The 17,634-nt window shown below is 43.3% G+C and overlaps 3 protein-coding genes across 3 annotated transcripts in view; 1 reads left to right on the top strand and 2 right to left on the bottom strand.

Moving 5' to 3' along the window:
* The window catches only part of prtfdc1a (phosphoribosyl transferase domain containing 1a), a gene marked incomplete at both ends in the record, with an annotated part of 16,829 nt that extends 11,431 nt beyond the window's left edge, over positions 1 to 5,398 (bottom strand). Inside the window, 3 exons of the mRNA XM_083632283.1 lie at positions 4,340 to 4,523; positions 4,756 to 4,862; positions 5,366 to 5,398. Of these exons, the coding sequence (XP_083488409.1) occupies positions 4,340 to 4,523; positions 4,756 to 4,862; positions 5,366 to 5,398 (324 nt within the window). The remainder of the gene's footprint in view (positions 1 to 4,339; positions 4,524 to 4,755; positions 4,863 to 5,365) is intronic.
* A 4,609-nt stretch (positions 5,399 to 10,007) lies between these two features.
* enkur (enkurin, TRPC channel interacting protein) lies at positions 10,008 to 13,374 on the bottom strand (the record flags this gene model as incomplete). The annotated part of the gene is made up of 5 exons (XM_083632376.1): positions 13,288 to 13,374; positions 12,418 to 12,563; positions 12,032 to 12,309; positions 11,746 to 11,892; positions 10,008 to 10,181 (listed from the first exon to the last, which is right to left on the bottom strand). The coding sequence occupies exons 1-5, from the start codon at positions 13,368 to 13,370 to the stop codon at positions 10,008 to 10,010; spliced, it is 828 nt and encodes a 275-aa protein (XP_083488502.1). The 5' UTR covers positions 13,371 to 13,374.
* Positions 13,375 to 13,960: 586 nt separating this feature from the next.
* Positions 13,961 to 17,127, top strand: thnsl1 (threonine synthase like 1). The gene is made up of 3 exons (XM_083631946.1): positions 13,961 to 14,001; positions 14,277 to 15,672; positions 16,280 to 17,127. The coding sequence occupies exons 2-3, from the start codon at positions 14,299 to 14,301 to the stop codon at positions 17,081 to 17,083; spliced, it is 2,178 nt and encodes a 725-aa protein (XP_083488072.1). The 5' UTR covers positions 13,961 to 14,001; positions 14,277 to 14,298; the 3' UTR covers positions 17,084 to 17,127.
* The last annotated feature ends 507 nt before the right edge of the window (positions 17,128 to 17,634 follow it).

The following is a 17,634-nucleotide window of genomic DNA, read 5'->3' as shown; positions in this document are numbered from 1 at the left end:
AGTTAAAATAGGTTGGCTACAGATGAACTTTGAAGTTAGAATAGGTTGGCTACAGATGAACTTTGAAGTTAAAATAGGTTGGCTACAGATGAACTTTGAAGTTAAAATAGGTTGGCTACAGATGAACTTTGAAGTTGGCTACAGATGAACTTTGAAGTTAGAATAGGTTGGCTACAGATGAACTTTGAAGTTAGAATAGGTTGGCTACAGATGAACTTTGAAGTTAGAATAGGTTGGCTACAGATGAACTTTGAAGTTAAAATAGGTTGGCTACAGATGAACTTTGAAGTTGGCTACAGATGAACTTTGAAGTTAGAATAGGTTGGCTACAGATGAACTTTGAAGTTAGAATAGGTTGGCTACAGATGAACTTTGAAGTTAGAATAGGTTGGCTACAGATGAACTTTTAAGTTAGAATAGGTTGGCTACAGATGAACTTTGAAGTTAAAATAGGTTGGCTACAGATAAACTTTGAAGTTAGAATAGGTTGGCTACAGATGAACTTTGAAGTTAGAATAGGTTGGCTACAGATGAACTTTGAAGTTAAAATAGGTTGGCTACAGATGAACTTTGAAGTTAGAATAGGTTGGCTACAGATTAACTTTGAAGTTAGAATAGGTTGGCTACAGATTAACTTTGAAGTTAGAATAGGTTGGCTACAGATTAACTTTGAAGTTAGAATAAGTTGGCTACAGATGAACTTTGAAGTTAAAATAGGTTGGCTACAGATGAACTTTGAAGTTAAAATAGGTTGGCTACAGATGAACTTTGAAGTTAGAATAGGTTGGCTACAGATGAACTTTGAAGTTAGAATAGGTTGGCTACAGATGAACTTTGAAGTTAACACGTTCACTGCCATTGACGAGTTATCTCGGCTTACAGAATCCAACGGTTCACTGCCAAGGACGAGTTATCTCGGCTTAAAAAAAAAAAAAAAAATTTGACGGTGGGACGTGGATCAACGCTCCCCACGTCTCCTATAAAAATATTGGAGTCAGCGAACGTGTACAACCCATTCCACGGACCCACTAAGTGGCGACAGTGCTCTCCACACTAGGAAAAGCAGAGCCAAAACTGTAGGGTAACGCGCGAGGAAACCATTCTCTACTGTAAAATGGATTGGCGAAAACGCTTTCACTTTCGCGCATTATCGCGCTGGGAGCTGGCGGTGGGGGATTCCAAAAATAGACTGGGTGGAAAACACACTTTGAAACACGCAGCATAAAGCCTAGAATCGCACAAAGCTTCATCAAAGCTCTCAAACCCAAGAAACAAGTGAGCCCTATCCACACTCGCTGCCAGGGAGGGAGGCTGCTCAAACTCGCAGCAGCAGCAGCAGAACACTCGCTTGTGACAAACGCAGGCTGAAAGCCACCAGACACGCCCACGGAGGGAGGAGTTTGAAGGAGAGGGCGTTCAGAACTATATTGTTTAGATGTCTGATCTCTCACTGATGCCAAAAATAAATGGTTAAAGTGACTGTTCTGCCTGTTTGATTGAATTTCACAAAACTGCGATTATCTCAGCTTTCACTCTCAGACGCTGAAACCATGCTGTACTCAACGGCTAATATCTACATAACTACTAACTCTACAAACTAACTCTTTTAGACAGAGAAAGCACACATTCTATTAGTACTTTTGTGAACTTTGTGTTCACAAACTCCAAGCAGAAAATAATCCTCGGCTCTTGTAAAATGAGCCAGAATCCTCAAAAAAAACCTCTGGCAGAACCTACCTACAGTAAAAAAAAAAAAAAGGCTGGCAGTGAATGTGTTAAAATAGGTTGGCTACAGATTAACTTTGAAGTTAGAATAGGTTGGCTACAGATGAACTTTGAAGTTAGAATAGGTTGGCTACAGATGCATCAGTGGGATAACAGTAGCAGTGACAACATGGACAAAATCCTGAGCGCGGGGGCAGGTCACATGACTCCATCATGAGCAGGGAGATTGACAGTGTCATGCACACACTATCCTTAGTGTTTAGTGTTGCTCAACACGCCATGTTGTTTGTTGACAAATAATGCTGTGCAACGCCATGTTTGTTGACAAATAATGCTTTGCGACAACAAGTTTGTTCACAACTGTTGGGGGTCTGAATTAGCAAAAAACAAAAGTGAAAGGAGTAAAATGTTTACAAGCCACAGAAACCTATAGGAGAGTTGTAGATTAGCACATTTCGGACAAATTTTTGACAAATTTCGGACTCTGTCTGACAATAAAGTAATATCTTATCTTATCTTATCTTATGCTTCCTCTGATGCCTGTGCAGTCGCCAGCTGCTTTGGACGTAGCGCGTGGGAGGATCACACTATTTTCCCCAGATCCCCTCCCCCCGAACAGCCACCCTGACCACCCAGAGGAGGCGCTAGTGCAACGACCAGGACACATACCCCACCGGCTTCCCATCCGTAGACACGGCCAATAGGATCTGAGGTCTGACCAAGCCGGAAGTACTGCTGCTGGGAATTGAATCCAAACGCCCCTAAAACAGGTATCTTAACTGGGTTTGTCATCAATCAGTGTGAGTTTATCCGGGTTATTCTAACCTAATCTTATTATATTTAGAGAAGTGTCCGTGTGTGAGTGAGTGAGTGAGCAGAATTTTGTCCGGCCGGGACTGTGCCGTTTCATGTGCGATCGGGCTGAAACGTTCAGGGTTTGTAAAGAGCACCCGTGCGGATGACCTGACGGAGCCGGACGGAGATTTTTTAATTAGTTGATTGCCCTAATTACCTAATGATGTGATGTCATCAGTGATGTCAGTGATGATGTCATCAGTGATGTCATCCTTCCTGGCTGAGACTAATAAGTTCAGTGATGATGTCATCAGTGATGATGTCATGTTCCACACCAGGGGGGCCTAACTCCACTAGTTGGTTATAATATGATGATATGTTTACATGCGTCAACTCAAAACAGGCTTACTTGAGTAATTCACATGCAGCCATCAACAACCCTATCAACTCCCTGCAGGCATATTCTGGTCATTATGTGCTATGAGGCAATTAAAAAAACAGATTTTTTTTGCCCAGTCAAGAAATCATGTGATTTTACAGTATGACTTCACACTCCACTGAGGCACAAAACAATCTGTAATTCGACGGAGACCTTCCCCTGTCCTGCAGCTACTTACATTTACATTCTGGAATGAAAAATAGTGATAGAGTCCCCCCCCCCCTCTGCTGTGGAGGCATAGGGGGAATGTGACCACATGCAGAGAAATGTGAATCAGATCATTTGTCAGGTCTGTGTGTGTGTGTGTGTGTGTGTGTGTGTGTGTGTGTGTGTGTGTGTGTGTGTGTGTGTGTGTGTGTGTGTGTGTGTGTGTGTGTGTGTGTGTGTGTGTGTGTGTGTGTGTGTGTGTGTGTGTGTGTGTGTTTCAGACAGGCTGTCCTGGGACGACCCTAAAGCTGTGTGTCAAAACACACTATCCCAACAAGAGAGATGGATTCACAGTTAGGATTTATACAGTAGAGCGATCCTCCATGAAGGAAAAATGTGACAAAGGTAAACAAGAGCCTGTAATGATGTTGTTTTTTTGTTTGTTTTTTTACAAAATGATGCATCAACACAAATGGATAGTCAACCATGCAGTGTGTCATCCTGGTTATATCACTACCAAGGATAATAATTCTTCAGTATTTCAGTCTCCACAATCATCTCCCTATTAAACATGAACAACAGTGACATCTGCTGGCCACATTGGGACTCTACCAGTTTGGGACAGACAACAGACTGAAGGAAAAAAAACGATTTTGTCTTTGATTTGTAATCTAACTGCTGATTTTCATGCCATTTTTGCGCGTTCTCGTTGGCTCGCATTGGGTCATCTCGTCACTTTGTCATGACTTTACGACAGCCGTGACCTCATAAACCTTAGCCTGGGTAAACCCAGCCTCCACGTGACCTCTACAGTATGTGCTATCAGTCACGAAGAAGCACATAGAGGTCATGTGGAGGCTGGGTTTACCCAGGCTACATAAACCTAACCCTAACCTCAGCGACCCAATGCCTAACCCAACCATCTCCTCTGCTGTGAAATGGCGTGTTTTTAGTGAGTCCCCTGACTTACTTCAATGCAGAAATACAAAAACACATTTAGAATGAATTACTAATTAGATACTGAGGATATATAGTGTCTAATCAATGTTTGATTCTATCTCTGTAATGCAATCTGATACATAATACAAAAATTACATATACGCAGAAAAATCTGCATGAACATCTCAGAAAAATTAATAATGTGGCCTTTTAAGACTTGATTTCAGCTCATTGCTTCAGTTTCTCATCTTACATTACAGCCTACTGTGTGCATCAGTGGTCTGTCTCTCCTACCAGGTAGCTCTTGAGACGGATGAACTCCACCCGGGTCTCCAGGTACTTGTTGGAGTTGCGGCTGAGGACCTTGATGAACTCCAGCAGGTCTGAGCAGAACTTGTAGCCGCCCTTCAGGACACACAGCGCCACCATGTCATGGTCACCGATGTCATCCATGATGTGGCGGGCCAGACGCTCGATCCTGCACGAGTAATTACAATTAGGCCTAAGTATATCACCAGCAAAAAAAATCAAATCAAATCAAATCAAATCATATTCAAAATGTTTGTGTAATATATTTGATTACACGTAAAAATATTCATTCGAATCACAACCATCACAACATTCACTACAATTTGACTTGATTTCACTTCTTTTTCCTGACCATTATTACCCTATAATAACCACACATAGACTGTAATGTAGTCTGTTACCTGTCCATGATCACCCCATGTGGAATGTAAACACTCTCAATATCTTCATGGTAGTGCTCTGGGTAAGTGAACAGGTCCAGACTGTATCCTGGCCAGTCATCTTTAATCTGTGATAAGAGTTGTGAGGAGAGGTGTGACTTCTCATGCAATATGTGACAGGGAACAGACGAGAGCACTGTTTAACACTAAAGGAGTCTGAAGGGGTGAAATATATTTATACTGTTTCTTTACATACTAGTGGACCCGTGGCAGTTGGGAACTGATGACATCACTGATGACATCCTTGTCCGAGTGACATCACATCATTAGGTAATTAGGACAATTACCTAATTAGTGCTCTTTTCACTTCCTGAAAGTTTCAGCCTGATCGCACGTAAAACGGCATAGCTGTGGCCGAACAAAATTCTGCTCGCTCACTCACTCACACCCTCAGACATGGCCAATTTTGCCTGTATGGAGGGTGCCCGACCAAGTCAGAGCTAACACGAGGTAACACATCTACTGCTGCACTACCCGGACAAGCATCTTTATTTTGCTCATGTTAGTTGGGTTGCAAAGACATGATCTAAAGTAGCGAACAGAGCACCTGATGACGTTGTGTTCAACATACCACAATTCCCCCTTTCAGCCCTCTGTTCTCCATCTCTGGTGATGCTGTCCAGATGAAGGGTCTTCACTCAGGGAAAGAGGGAGTTCAGTGGACTACTAATAACGAATAAACAAATAGAAAAACAAACAAACAAATAAATAGATAAAAATACACTGGATCAAATAGAGAGGCTTTCCCCATCCTCTGAATGGTTAGTGGAAAAAGGTCAAGTAAAGAGAGTTTAGATATACTATTACATTTTAACATTTAGAAAGGATAATCCTAGCTAGTGGTGATTTATTAATGGTGTCTTATATAAATAATATAATTTAGCGTTAGCTTCAATGAGAATTAAGATCAGAGCACCAGATAACATATACAGCAATACCGGTAAGTCTCATCTGAAGGAGTGAACTCTCAGCATGTTTGAATTTAAACCCACACAAGATACACAGGCGGTGACTTTATGCAGAATAATGTATGTATTACTAAACTAAAGCACACTCAATAGTCAGGTAAATGCAGGTGACTATAATAATAATACAGTATACAAGAGGTATACCTATGAATTGTGATGAATCAATAGGAATATATGTCCATGTGAATATGCAACACTGATAATCAACTAACATTTCGGCAGACACAATCATGGGAAAAATGAGCAGTGGAAGACACAGCAATGATACAGTAGCAATAAAGGGGTGACCTGCCGGCTACTGTGACCATATGACTAAACTGAAAATATACTTTGTGTGCACTGTGGAGAACATTTCAGTAAGCTTGCAACAGACAGGAGTGTGACCCCATTGACCTTGTATTGGTTTGTGGCTAACTATCTGAAGCTAATATGAGGAACAGCACGGATTGTGCTGAGAAATGTGTCTAGTAGTAAATAAGGCTAGGATTCCAAAAGTCAGAACTATCCCTTTAAATAAATCCTTGTATAAATGAATGGTTATTATAAGTAGCTGTAATAAAGTGTATGATGTGTGTCTGAAATGTGAATGTGATGGTGATGTATAATGATGCCCATTGACAATGACCATACATACAACACCAGCGGAGGTCCGGAGAAGATGAATCAAGGGAGGCCAGGAGTCTGTAGGGGGTCTTGGCTTGAAGAGGAGTTGGAGATTGAAGATCGTGGAGCTGATGATGTGATCCGGTCAAGTCTGTCTTTTGGAGACAAACTTTGGGGGGGAAAGTTGTTGTCAGACTTCATTAGCACACAACGTGAAGTGCATGAAGTCCACAGGTGCATTTGGTTTTGTTGTCAGGTGTAAGGGGGCGTGTGTGTGTGTGGGCTGGCGGCCTGTGTAGTGTTATGGCTCATTAGATATGCATAAACTTTAGTGTTGTCTCCCAGTTCTATGCAATGCAACTTATCATCATACCAATAACATGGTTATATTCAGCCCACACTATTGAGTATTTTAATACTAAACATGAATATCTACATTCCATGTGGAGATAAGAAATAGAATAATGCAAATAACAATAATAAAATATCACAATTACACATACAATTAGACAGATACATTAAAGTCCATTCTCAGGATTTGGAGACAATTTCCAATGTGTCTAATCTCATACTTTGTCTCTTGTAATGGCTTGTCAGTTGGTAGAGTTTACGACTTGTTTGCTGAGAGTGTCTCTGGTCCCATTCCCTGGGAAGGGACCCCGAAAGAGTTCTCTTATCTTTTAATGACCAACCACCTCTACCCTTCTACTGCTCGGTATCAGGCCAGAGGTTATAAGGGTTGCAGTTACTACACCGATGGTACACCTTAGAACAGGCATGTCCAAAGTCCGGCCCTGGAGCCAATTTTAAGTGGCCCTCGGTTTGTCTCCCAAAATATACTACTGTATATGTGGCCCTCTACACAGTATTGGTTAATCAAGCAGGTTCAATTTGCATTTTTTCCCTTCACCTCACGATGACAACACTATCATACAGTTTGTACAAGCACCAAGTAGGAACAAAGCAGGCAGAACTAATGTTTTCAGATGTAAACAAAATCTTTAGAGTACATTTGTATGCGATTTTTTATTGAATTTTTTTATAACCCATATGATGAAAGAAAGCACATGGCCCCTCTGCATTTTCACACTATCTAATCTGGGCCCCATTCAAAAAAGTTTGAACACCCCTGCCTTAGAAGAATACTATACAAATGATGTCACAGCAGAAGTATGAGGCTAGATTATTCATTTTCATTAGGGTAGAGCGTTATTACTATGCTACAAAACAGTATTTAAGTTGACAGACATTCTGTCTATGCAGGTGAACTAATAAACTAATTTCAATATAATTGCTTACCGTTTTAGCCCTTTTCCAGTGAAAATGCAGCAAAGATAACAGCAAAAATAACTGGGAAGGAAAGCTGAAGTCCCTGCTGGCCACATGTGCTGTGGGATCATGCTTCAGTCATTTGGGTGAAAGGACGAGGTTGTTGTGCTTGAATGAATGGATAGCCTACGGAATGCCTCAATTAGGCATCTGAATTATGGATAATCAGGTTCATGTGATGCCATGTTGGCTTGTGGCAGCACCATAGGCCTGACTAAGGGAGAGTATAAACTAAAACTAAACCTAAATAATAACAAAAAACATTGGGTTAAGATCTGAGTCACTATATTTTATTCAGTCAGAATGAATTTGAGAGGTTTTTCTCAGACTGTTTTTGTGTTAAATTTGACCATTGGGAAAATCTTAAGGTTATGAATATAACCCTGGTTTTATGAACAGGGTGAGTGAGATGCTCATTATGTGGTAAGGTTCACCTTTACCCCCCAGACAGAAGCCCTACTTTTTCTACACAAATATACAGTATTGGGGTTGGATAGAAGCTTGTATCCCTTCGCGGTGCGCCAGGGAGCGGAGCACCCTATGTATAGGCGAGCGCAGTTGGATCAGGCCATCTTTTGACAAGAAGGGTTGTCTGGTGAACATCTCACTCTTAACATGTACTGCAGTAAAATTAAATTGTGTGAAAATGTCCTCCAAATGACAGTTCCTCTTTAGAACAGAGAATGTTGTTAGTTGTGATCTTTTCCATTTGGTACTGAAAGGAGAGAGAGAGAGAGAGAGAGAGAGAGAGAGAGAGAGAGAGAGAGAGAGAGAGAGAGAGGATAACTGACTGTATGGGCAGAAATATGTGTCACTAGAAACTAGGGCTGTGCAAATGATCACATTTGAATCTCAATTTCAATTTTGGCTTCCCACAATTATGAAAACAAGATCATCGAGATAAAACTATTATTTTTATATATTATTTAGTTAAGTTAGACTATTTATCTTTTTTTTCAGTTAAATTGTATTTAAATTTAAAAGAAATTCAGTATTAAAAAGACAAGATATTTACGTCCACCAAGGAGGTTATTTTTCCAGTGCCGTTTGTCTGTCTGTTTGTTAACAGGATTACGGAAAAAGTACTGGGCCGATTTTCATGAAACTTGGTGGGAGAGTGTAGCAGGGGCTAAGGGGCCGTAACTAGGGATAGAAAGGTCATAAAGAGTCAGGATTCGAGGGGTAAGTAGGGGAAGTGGCTAGGTGTATCTGGGTGGTGGGAGGGGGCGTGGTCAGGAAAGGGGTGGGGCAAGGGAAAAGGACCTGTAGCTAGGGATAGGAAGGTTGTAGGGAGTCGGGGGTCGAAGGGTGGGTAGGAGGAGTGGCTAGGTGTATCTGGGTGGTGTGAGGGGGCGTGGTCAGGAAAGGGGGATGGCTGGGAAAAGCAGCCATAGTTAGGGATAGGAAGGTCGGAGAGAGTCAGGGTTAGGGTTAGGGTCAGGGTTCTGATCCGACTCACAACATTTGCATATCATAGCAGACTGGAGTATCGGCCTTGGCGGAGGTCTGCGCTCTCCGACTGCACTTCTAGTTGCATTTGAATTGCACAACTTGATGTATTAATAAACTGCATTTGAATCACATACTTTGAATAAAAAACCATTGAGTTAAGATTCAGATCCCAGAGAGTGGATTTTATTCAGTCAGATTTAGTTTTAACTTATTCAAGATTCAAGATTCAATCAATTTATTGCCATGTCAACATAGTTGATAGGAATTTGTCTTGGTTCACTCTCAGACAAAAAGACAAAGACAGTGCAGCAGCACACCATATACAAACAATAACCATTAAACGCAAGAAAAAAATAAACATTCAGGAACAGTACGTCCAGCAGCGATATCTAATGGTGTAAATCTCATTTTGTAACACAAAGCTCTTCAAATGTCTGTGTGATCACAATAGACTAGATGCATAATAGGAAAACATTTTTGTTAAATTGACCATTGGGCAAATCTTGAAAATTACATTACATTTTACATTACATTACGTCATTTGGCAGACGCTTTTATCCAAAGCGACTTACAATAACACATTTTTGTCAGCAATAGAGCAATCAACTATGCAACACAGTCTACAGCTACAACTTCTGAAGGAATAGTGGTAAAGGTTAGTTTAGTTAAAATACATGCACAGTACTTTTTACCCAAACGCATTTAGCATGTGGTGGTCAAGACAAACATCTCATCAAGTTTAGAATGCGTCAGTTGGGGGTGTAGAGGTAAAAGCACTAACCCGGGCAGGGGGAGATGTCTCAGTTGTCGGCTATGTAGATGTGTGTGTGTGTGGGGGGGGGGGGGTTAGGTGGAGATGTCTCAGTGGTTGGCTATGTAGATGGTCTTGAATCTCTCAAACACATTGATGTCGCTCTCCAGCTGCTTCATGGCCAGGTCCAGGCGCTCCTTGCGGGACCTTTTGGTTATGGTATCCATGACAACCGAGAGTCCCTGGTACTGATGATGCAGCTCCTCCCAGTTCTTCTTCAGGCCCTGGATAGATGAACCAGTGGGGGGAATCCAGAAATGAGCTTCACAGTAGATGATTGATAACGGATTGAAAGCCTGGCTTTTCACACTGTGACCAGCACGTCTAATGGCATACGGTGCAGATTCTCCAGTGTAAAGTGTTCAGTGGTGATTGGAGAGTTGCATGGTCACTCACAGAGCTGAGGCGGCTCTGAGCTGGCTATTCAAAAGTGTTCAATTAGCTGTGGATTTACATTGATTTTTACACTCCAGAGTTAAATTAACACTGATGATTTTGCCTCTGCTTTAATACATTGGTTCTTAAAGTGGGGTCCTTGAGGGGAGTTCCAGGGGGCTCCGCAGCAAAAAGGGGGATACTTTATTTTCACTATAATTCCATCCATAAGCACAGTAACACAATGACAGAATGTATGGCTATTTTGGTCATGGGTTTCATACACTTTCTGTCTAAAAGCAAAAATGGTATCAGAAGGGAGACCCTGGGACAAAATCTTATCAAATGGGGGTCAGTGGTCTAATTTGTGTCAGTTTAGGGGTCGTTGGCGTGAAAAAGTTTAAGAACCACTGCTTTAATACACGTAAATGATGATTGGCCTTCAAGGACATAATTCTGATGTCAAGCCGATCTTTAATAACACACTGGAGACTGGATTTGAATAGTTTGTTGTTCAGTATGATTTAATGTTATATTAGGCCATATCACAATTCTTCAGAACGACCAACTTTACAAGATTTGGAAATAACCGTGGGTTTAAAGCCTGCAGTTTGGAACCTTGTGGTGTTCCAAATCCCAGAAAATTTCAAGGACATGGAAATGTTTTTTTTTTACTTTACTTTTCCAGCCCGGTGTAAGTCCCCTGGTTTTTCGTGTGGGAGACAGAGCTGCAGGTGTGTGTCTGTGTGGTGGTGTACCTGCAGGGGGAGACAGAGCTGCAGGTGTGTGTCTGTGTGGTGGAGTACTTAGGCTACAGGGGGAGACAGAGCTGCAGGTGTGCATCTGTGTGGTGGAGTACCTGCAGGGGGAGACAGAGCTGCAGGTGTGTGTCTGTGTGGTGGATTACTTAGCCCTTGTTCACACAGGACGCCTAACGTAAGCAGAACTGAAGCTTGAGGCAGGCTCACACTGAGCTGTTCACACAAGAAGCCTTCTCTTTTCCTATCAGCGCCTACTCTGTGCCTTGAACCCGCCCACAACTCCCATTGACTTCATGCCTGGCTTGACAGATCAATGCTCGGCTTCAGCACGCGTCACGCTTGGAATAGGCGTGAATCCTGAACGATCGCTTGAGCAAGGCGTGAGCATGGCTTTGGTGTGGCACGCCTGTTCACAAGGATGCCTAAATGAAACTTGTGGGTTCAGCGTAGGTAGAGCTTAGGTTGAGCGTTGCTTCGGCGTCCTGTGTGAACGGGGGCTTAGGCTACAGGGGGAGACAGAGCTGCAGGTGTGTGTCTGTGTGGTGGAGTACCTAGGCTACAGGGGGAGACAGAGCTGCAGGTATGCGTCTGTGTGGTGGAGTACCTACAGGGGGAGACAGAGCTGCAGGTGTGCATCTGTGTGGTGGAGTACCTGCAGGATGTTTTGTCGCTCGTCGTCAGACAGCTGCTTCATGGCCCCCTGCTTCATCTGCTCTCTAACATAGCTGTCATACTCCTCCTGAGCTCTCTGAGCCTCTTCATTACGCTGCTGCAGGTACTCAGGAATCTCTCCATAATCCTGCAGACAGCAAAATGAAACATTTATCTGCATTATGATAAAAAGGCACTCTGAGTATTTCTTTTTGATATTTTGTGGTTAAATATGAGTGGACAAAGAGCCTTTATAGTGTGTCTTCTGTATTCCGATAGCACCTTACCTTCTTCTTGATGTAATTAGGGACAAGTCCTGACATTTCCAGCAGCTGTTTGTGACCCCTGTTGGTGTCTGCATAGGTGGGCTGTTGACTCCTCGGCACTGCCATGATGTTCTCCAGGGCGTTTGTCTTTATAAAGTCCTTCTTGGTGTGAATGCCCATAGTTGGGTTGTCCGTCCTCACAGGAACGGCTGGTTTCCTCAGAGTGTTCGTCCTCATAGGAACTTCTGGTTTCCTCAAAGGGTCCGTGCTATCATCATCCACTTTTGAATACAGTTTATCTGAAGCAATTAAAAACATAAATGTAAGAAAATCAGATCACATAGTAAATCACTGCTCAAAGATGCACCCACACACCCACCCAAATGAAATGCTCCTTAGCAGCTCACTTTCAGGAAGTTTGGGCTCCTTCGAATGCTTCTTCAGGTATTTCTCTGGGGATGGCACCTCTGCTTTCGCTGGTCCCATTGTCCTCATTGCATCCTTATTTGACTTTTTCTCAAGCATGACTGTTGTCCTAAACTTGGACGTATACCTTTAGAAACAGCACATTAGAGCAAATGAAATCATTTAAGGGATTTAAAAACAACAAACTTGATGACATCAAGTTCAATACAACAAATTTACAGGTATCTGAATCTGACCCCCCCCCCCCCCCCATGAATAAATAAATAAATAAATAAATAAATAAATAAATAAATAAATAAATAAATAAATAAAAAGAAATGAATAAATAAATAAAATAAATAAAATTGACTTACAGTATTACCAGTATTTTGAAGCTGTAAATAACATGTTAATAACACCTAATTATGGAATAAATCTTCCAATGCTTTTGGAAGAGAAATGGGCCAGGCACATAGAAGTGATGATGAGTTCCTGGTTTGCCATTGTTTGGTTGCAACACAGCAGGCAGAACAATATTATTATTTTTCTTTTATTTGGCTAAATATAAAATGTTACCTAAATAAGATGAAAGTAGGGCTTTCGTGATTTTGACTAGAACAACCAGATCAAAACTGTCAAGTTCTGAAATAAGCCTAAAGATTAGACTGCTAATGTCTTGTTTCCACCTCAAGTCTGAACACTTGATTTGAGATCCAAGATCCATTGTTCATAATAGGGGCCAATATCCAAACCTAAACCCAAACAGAATGTTTTAGTTATTTGCTGTCAGGGCCAGGCTAACAACTAGCAACAACTAAGCTAGCAATAGGTATAGCGTTAGCCAAGTTAACAACTCATTTGGCTACGTTTACCTTGGTGGTTTTTCCGTTTTAACCTCCTCCTTGGGCAGGTTGTAGTTGTAGACGCTCTCTGGTGGATACATAAGTTCTGACATGCTGAATGAGTTCAAACAATTAGGCGAAATGTTCAAAAAGACAGGAAAATGTCTGCTACCAAGTGTACAGCGTCAGTACACGGTTGCTTAGCAACTATTGGGGCAAATGCTGCATTCAGGTGCAGACGGAATGACCCCCTTCATCAATTTGACAAGCCTGACGCGCTTCTCTCCTTTTGATTGTGCAGCTGCCTGTAGCACAACTTTTTAGTTCCGCTTGTTTGTCATGGGGTCATGTTGTTATTAATGTTGACTAAAAGCGTTTGTGCGCAACAAAATCCTCCTTTAGAAACCGACTCCTGAAGCTACGGCGAGCACATGAATGTAACAAAATGCCTCCAATGCCTCCAATGCCTTTTCTGTTCCAAGTATTTTCCGCAATAAATCTGTTGTAGTAGTACTTTTTATATTGTCGCTCACATAGGCTATATCTTCGTTATCTGTCATTTTTTCGTCGGCTGGAGCATGGATCATGTATTAGGGCTGGAGGGGGTCCATGTCTATGTGAGCATAGACGTATGTGAGTACCTACGTCATTTTATGAATTTTGTACTTTCAGGCGGACCGTAGTTTCGATCAGTACCCGGAATGTAAACATCGCAGCATCAGAAATCACGCCTCCCTACTACTGGTAAAGTAAATGTATAGTTACCACAGGCTACATGTATAGCATTGCTTTTTATCCCATCTGTGCAGAAGTGTAGCATTTCACGTGAGTTTAAAACAGTAAAGTCTGTACCGTTAAATCGTCACACATTATGATCAAAGTCCGATAGTGGAGCTACTGACCATCTGCAAAACACGTGTACGTTATTTAACTTAGAGCTAGCCAAACTGCATTGACAATACATACTGTATATATACATAATATTAACCATACACATTTATTTTATCTTGCCACTACAGACTACTCCCATCTCACTGCTAAATGGGTGTGCTGAATGCAAGTCTGTCTGCACTAAAAGCTGCCAGAAGCTACCTGAGTCCTTTCACCACATCAAAGTCATGGCTGTCCACCAGGAGCTCCTTGCTGGGGGACAGAAACCTCCTGCTGATGGGACCTCCTGGTGCGGGCAAGACCACAGTGGGCAGGATTGTGGCCCGGAGGCTGGGACTGCCTGTCATCGATTTGGACGACGACGTCTTGGAGAAGACATGGAAGATGCCGGTGTCCGCGAAGCTGGCGGCGGTCGGCGGTGAGCGTTTCCTGGAGGAGGAAGGTAAAGCCCTGTGTGGATTCTCTGCCTCTGGGTGTGTCGTGTCCCTCACAGGCTCCAACCCTCTGCACGCTGCGGCCATGGAGCATGTGAAGCGGAGCGGGCTGGTCGTCTACCTAGACGTGGACACAGAGGACATCATGCAGAGACTGTCCAGGATGAAGGTGAGCAGGATCGTTGGCCAGGAGGCGGGGGTGTCAATGAGGGAGATTCTGCACTACAGAAAACAGTTTTATGAGAAGTGGCTGGACCTCAGGGTGCTGTGCGGCACGGGGGACACGATGGAGGAGGTAGCGGAGAAGGTGCTGAAGGCTGTGGAGAGATATCAGAACCCTGCGGGAGAAACCTACGTTTCAACCAGGAGTGGTAGCAAAGAATCGGGCATGCATAAAACATACTTCAGTGATGTCGTAATTGAGGGTCTCGCCAGTGACGGAGGCCTCTACGTTCCCAAGAATGGCTTCCCAAAGCTTGATACTCGAGAATGGCTGAGACTAGCTGGCATGTCATACCCAGAACGAGCTTTAGCTTTACTCGAAAAGTGCATACACCCCACAGATATCCCCGCTTTTGATCTTAGGGAAATGGTATTCAAGGCGTATGGGGAGAACTTTGCTAGCAAGGCAGTTGCACCTGTAAAGCACTTAATCGGTAACCAGTATGTCCAGGAGCTTTTCCACGGCCCCACTGCCTCCTTTAAGGACCTCGCCTTGCAGCTGATGCCCTGGCTCTTCGCCTACTGCCTCCCGCACATGTGCAACTACCTCATCCTGGTCGCCACGTCCGGAGACACGGGAAGCGCCGTGCTCAGCGGTTTCAGCGGCCTCAGCGACAGCGACAGACACAGGACCGCCGTGCTGGTGTTTTTCCCTGAGGAAGGCGTGAGTGAGATCCAGAAGCTTCAGATGACGGGCTACAGAGAGGGCAACGCCAAGGCGGTCAGCGTTCACTCCGACTTTGACTTCTGCCAGAGAGCCATCAAGAGGATGTTTGGGGAGGCGGGGCTGACGGGGCATCTGGCTGTGGAGTACGCCACGGTCCTCAGCACCGCCAACTCCATCAACTGGGCCCGCTTGCTACCACAGGTGGGCCAGTTAAGTGTTTTGCAGTATCCTTTTGTTTTCTTTATAGAAATAAAGCTCAATATCTTACTAACGATTATATTAATTGTCGATTAATAAATGTTTCGCTTCATCATTTAGTCTAGAAAATGTAAAAAACAACAGAGTCCAACTTTAAAATTGTTTACTTAATCTGACCAGCAGCTAAACAACCCAAACTATTCATTTATAATGATATGAAACAGCGAAAAGCAAGAAATTGTTAGCATTTGTGAATTGTTTCAGTCCTTGTATAACTTCATTAGTCACTGTATATTATCAGCTCTTCATTATTCATAATTTCAGGCAGCAACAACGACATGAACTTGCATGCTGACATTGGAACTTTACCAAATGCGTCGGTAATAGTTTTATTAGATGTGCCATTTGCTTATATCAAAATAACAAATTTCATAAAATATGTAATTTTCTTGATTCTGTTGTATTGAATGTTGTTCTTCCAGTAGTTTTGATGTTCTCTTATTTTGTATGGATGAAACAAATTAGTACTAGTTAACTGTAAACAGTATTTTTTGTTCGGCAGCAGTATAGTGTATTTTGTGACATATAATACGGTTTCCTTCTGTGGCAGGTGGTTTACCATTCCTCAGCATATCTGGATCTGTTCAGAGATGGCGTTATCAAGTTCGGGGAGCCCATTGACGTTTGCATCCCATCTGGTAACTTCGGAAATGCCATGTCTGCTCTGTACGCCAAGCAAATGGGTGTCCCGATAAGAAAAGTCATCTGCGCCTCCAACCACAACCGCATCATCACAGACTTTACCACCACGGGCGAGTGCGATCTCCGCGGACGGCCGCTTATCGCCTCCCACTCCCCGGCTATAGACATCCTGAAGTCCTCTAACCTGGAGAGGTTCATCTACCACGTCTCAGGGGGAGACGGCGATCTTGTCCGGGAGCTGTTCACGCGCCTGGACAGAGAGCAGTACTTCAGGGTGTCCGAGCCTCTTTTGGCCAAGATGCAGCAGGACGTTTTAGCCGGCTGGTGCTCAGAAGACGACTGCATGGCCGCCATCCGGAGCGTTCACGTGCAGACCGGATACGTCATGGACACGCACACCGCCGTGGCTCAAGTGGTGGCTGGCAGGCTGCAGGACGGCTCGTGCCCGCTGGTGCTTAGTTCCACGGCGCACTACGGGAAGTTTGCCCCCGCTGTCCTCAAGGCTCTGCAGGCACAAAACATCCCAGAAGATCCTCTGGAGCAGCTGAAGGAGCTGGGAGAGATGGCTTCCAGACCAGAGATGCACAGACACATGATCTCACGCCTTGAGGAAAGAGGCAGCCAGGCGCACACTGTGTGTCCAGCAGAGTACGCTGTGCTGGTGGAAGAGGTGGAGACCATGATACAGGACTCCTTCTTGAAGGTTACGTAAGGGATAATGTATATTGAGGCGGTGATTACGGGGGAAATAATGACCGACAGGTGAATGATTAAGCCCGACGCGGAGCGGAGGGCTTAATCATTCACCTGAAGGTCATTATTTCCCAGTAATCACCGGCTCACTATACATTATCCCGCTTAGAACACGGCCTACAACTAAATCATTCAATAATCTGACAAAAATAATTATTCAAATAGATTTTTTAATAGCGTTTTCAACGACAAAGCGGTTTCATTCGTAATTGGCACACAAGACACCACAGCTGCAACTGGTTGGCCTAATTAGTAGTGTTTGCTGACAAAAAGCTATTATCAACTGATTAATCCAGGTGTGGCAGAGCAGCGGTCGGTTGTCGAGAAATAATGACCGGTGAATCTTGTTGATTGACCAATCAGAATCGAGTATTCAAGAGAGCCGTGTTCTAAGTAGGATTAATTTCTAGTGCTCATTTGTAGCCGGCTCAACTGGCATACGCACTTGAGCAATTGTGTGCCATGAAATCTGCCTTATTATATAGCAGTGAGATTTGTTGAGGTCTGAGT

The sequence above is a fragment of the Poromitra crassiceps genome (assembly GCF_964638095.1).
Source record: "Poromitra crassiceps genome assembly, chromosome: 2".
Lineage (NCBI taxonomy): Eukaryota > Metazoa > Chordata > Actinopteri > Beryciformes > Melamphaidae > Poromitra > Poromitra crassiceps.
Note: the sequence above shows the minus strand (reverse complement) of the source record. Positions and strands in the feature narration are given on the sequence as shown.

Bases quoted from the DNA above. Each gene is read 5' to 3' on its own strand.
- thnsl1 (XM_083631946.1), top strand. From the start codon at position 14,299: ATGGGTGTGCTGAATGCAAGTCTGTCTGCACTAAAAGCTGCCAGAAGC. The intron at 15,673-16,279 runs GTGGGCCAGTTA...CTTCTGTGGCAG, and splicing joins GGGCCCGCTTGCTACCACAG to GTGGTTTACCATTCCTCAGC.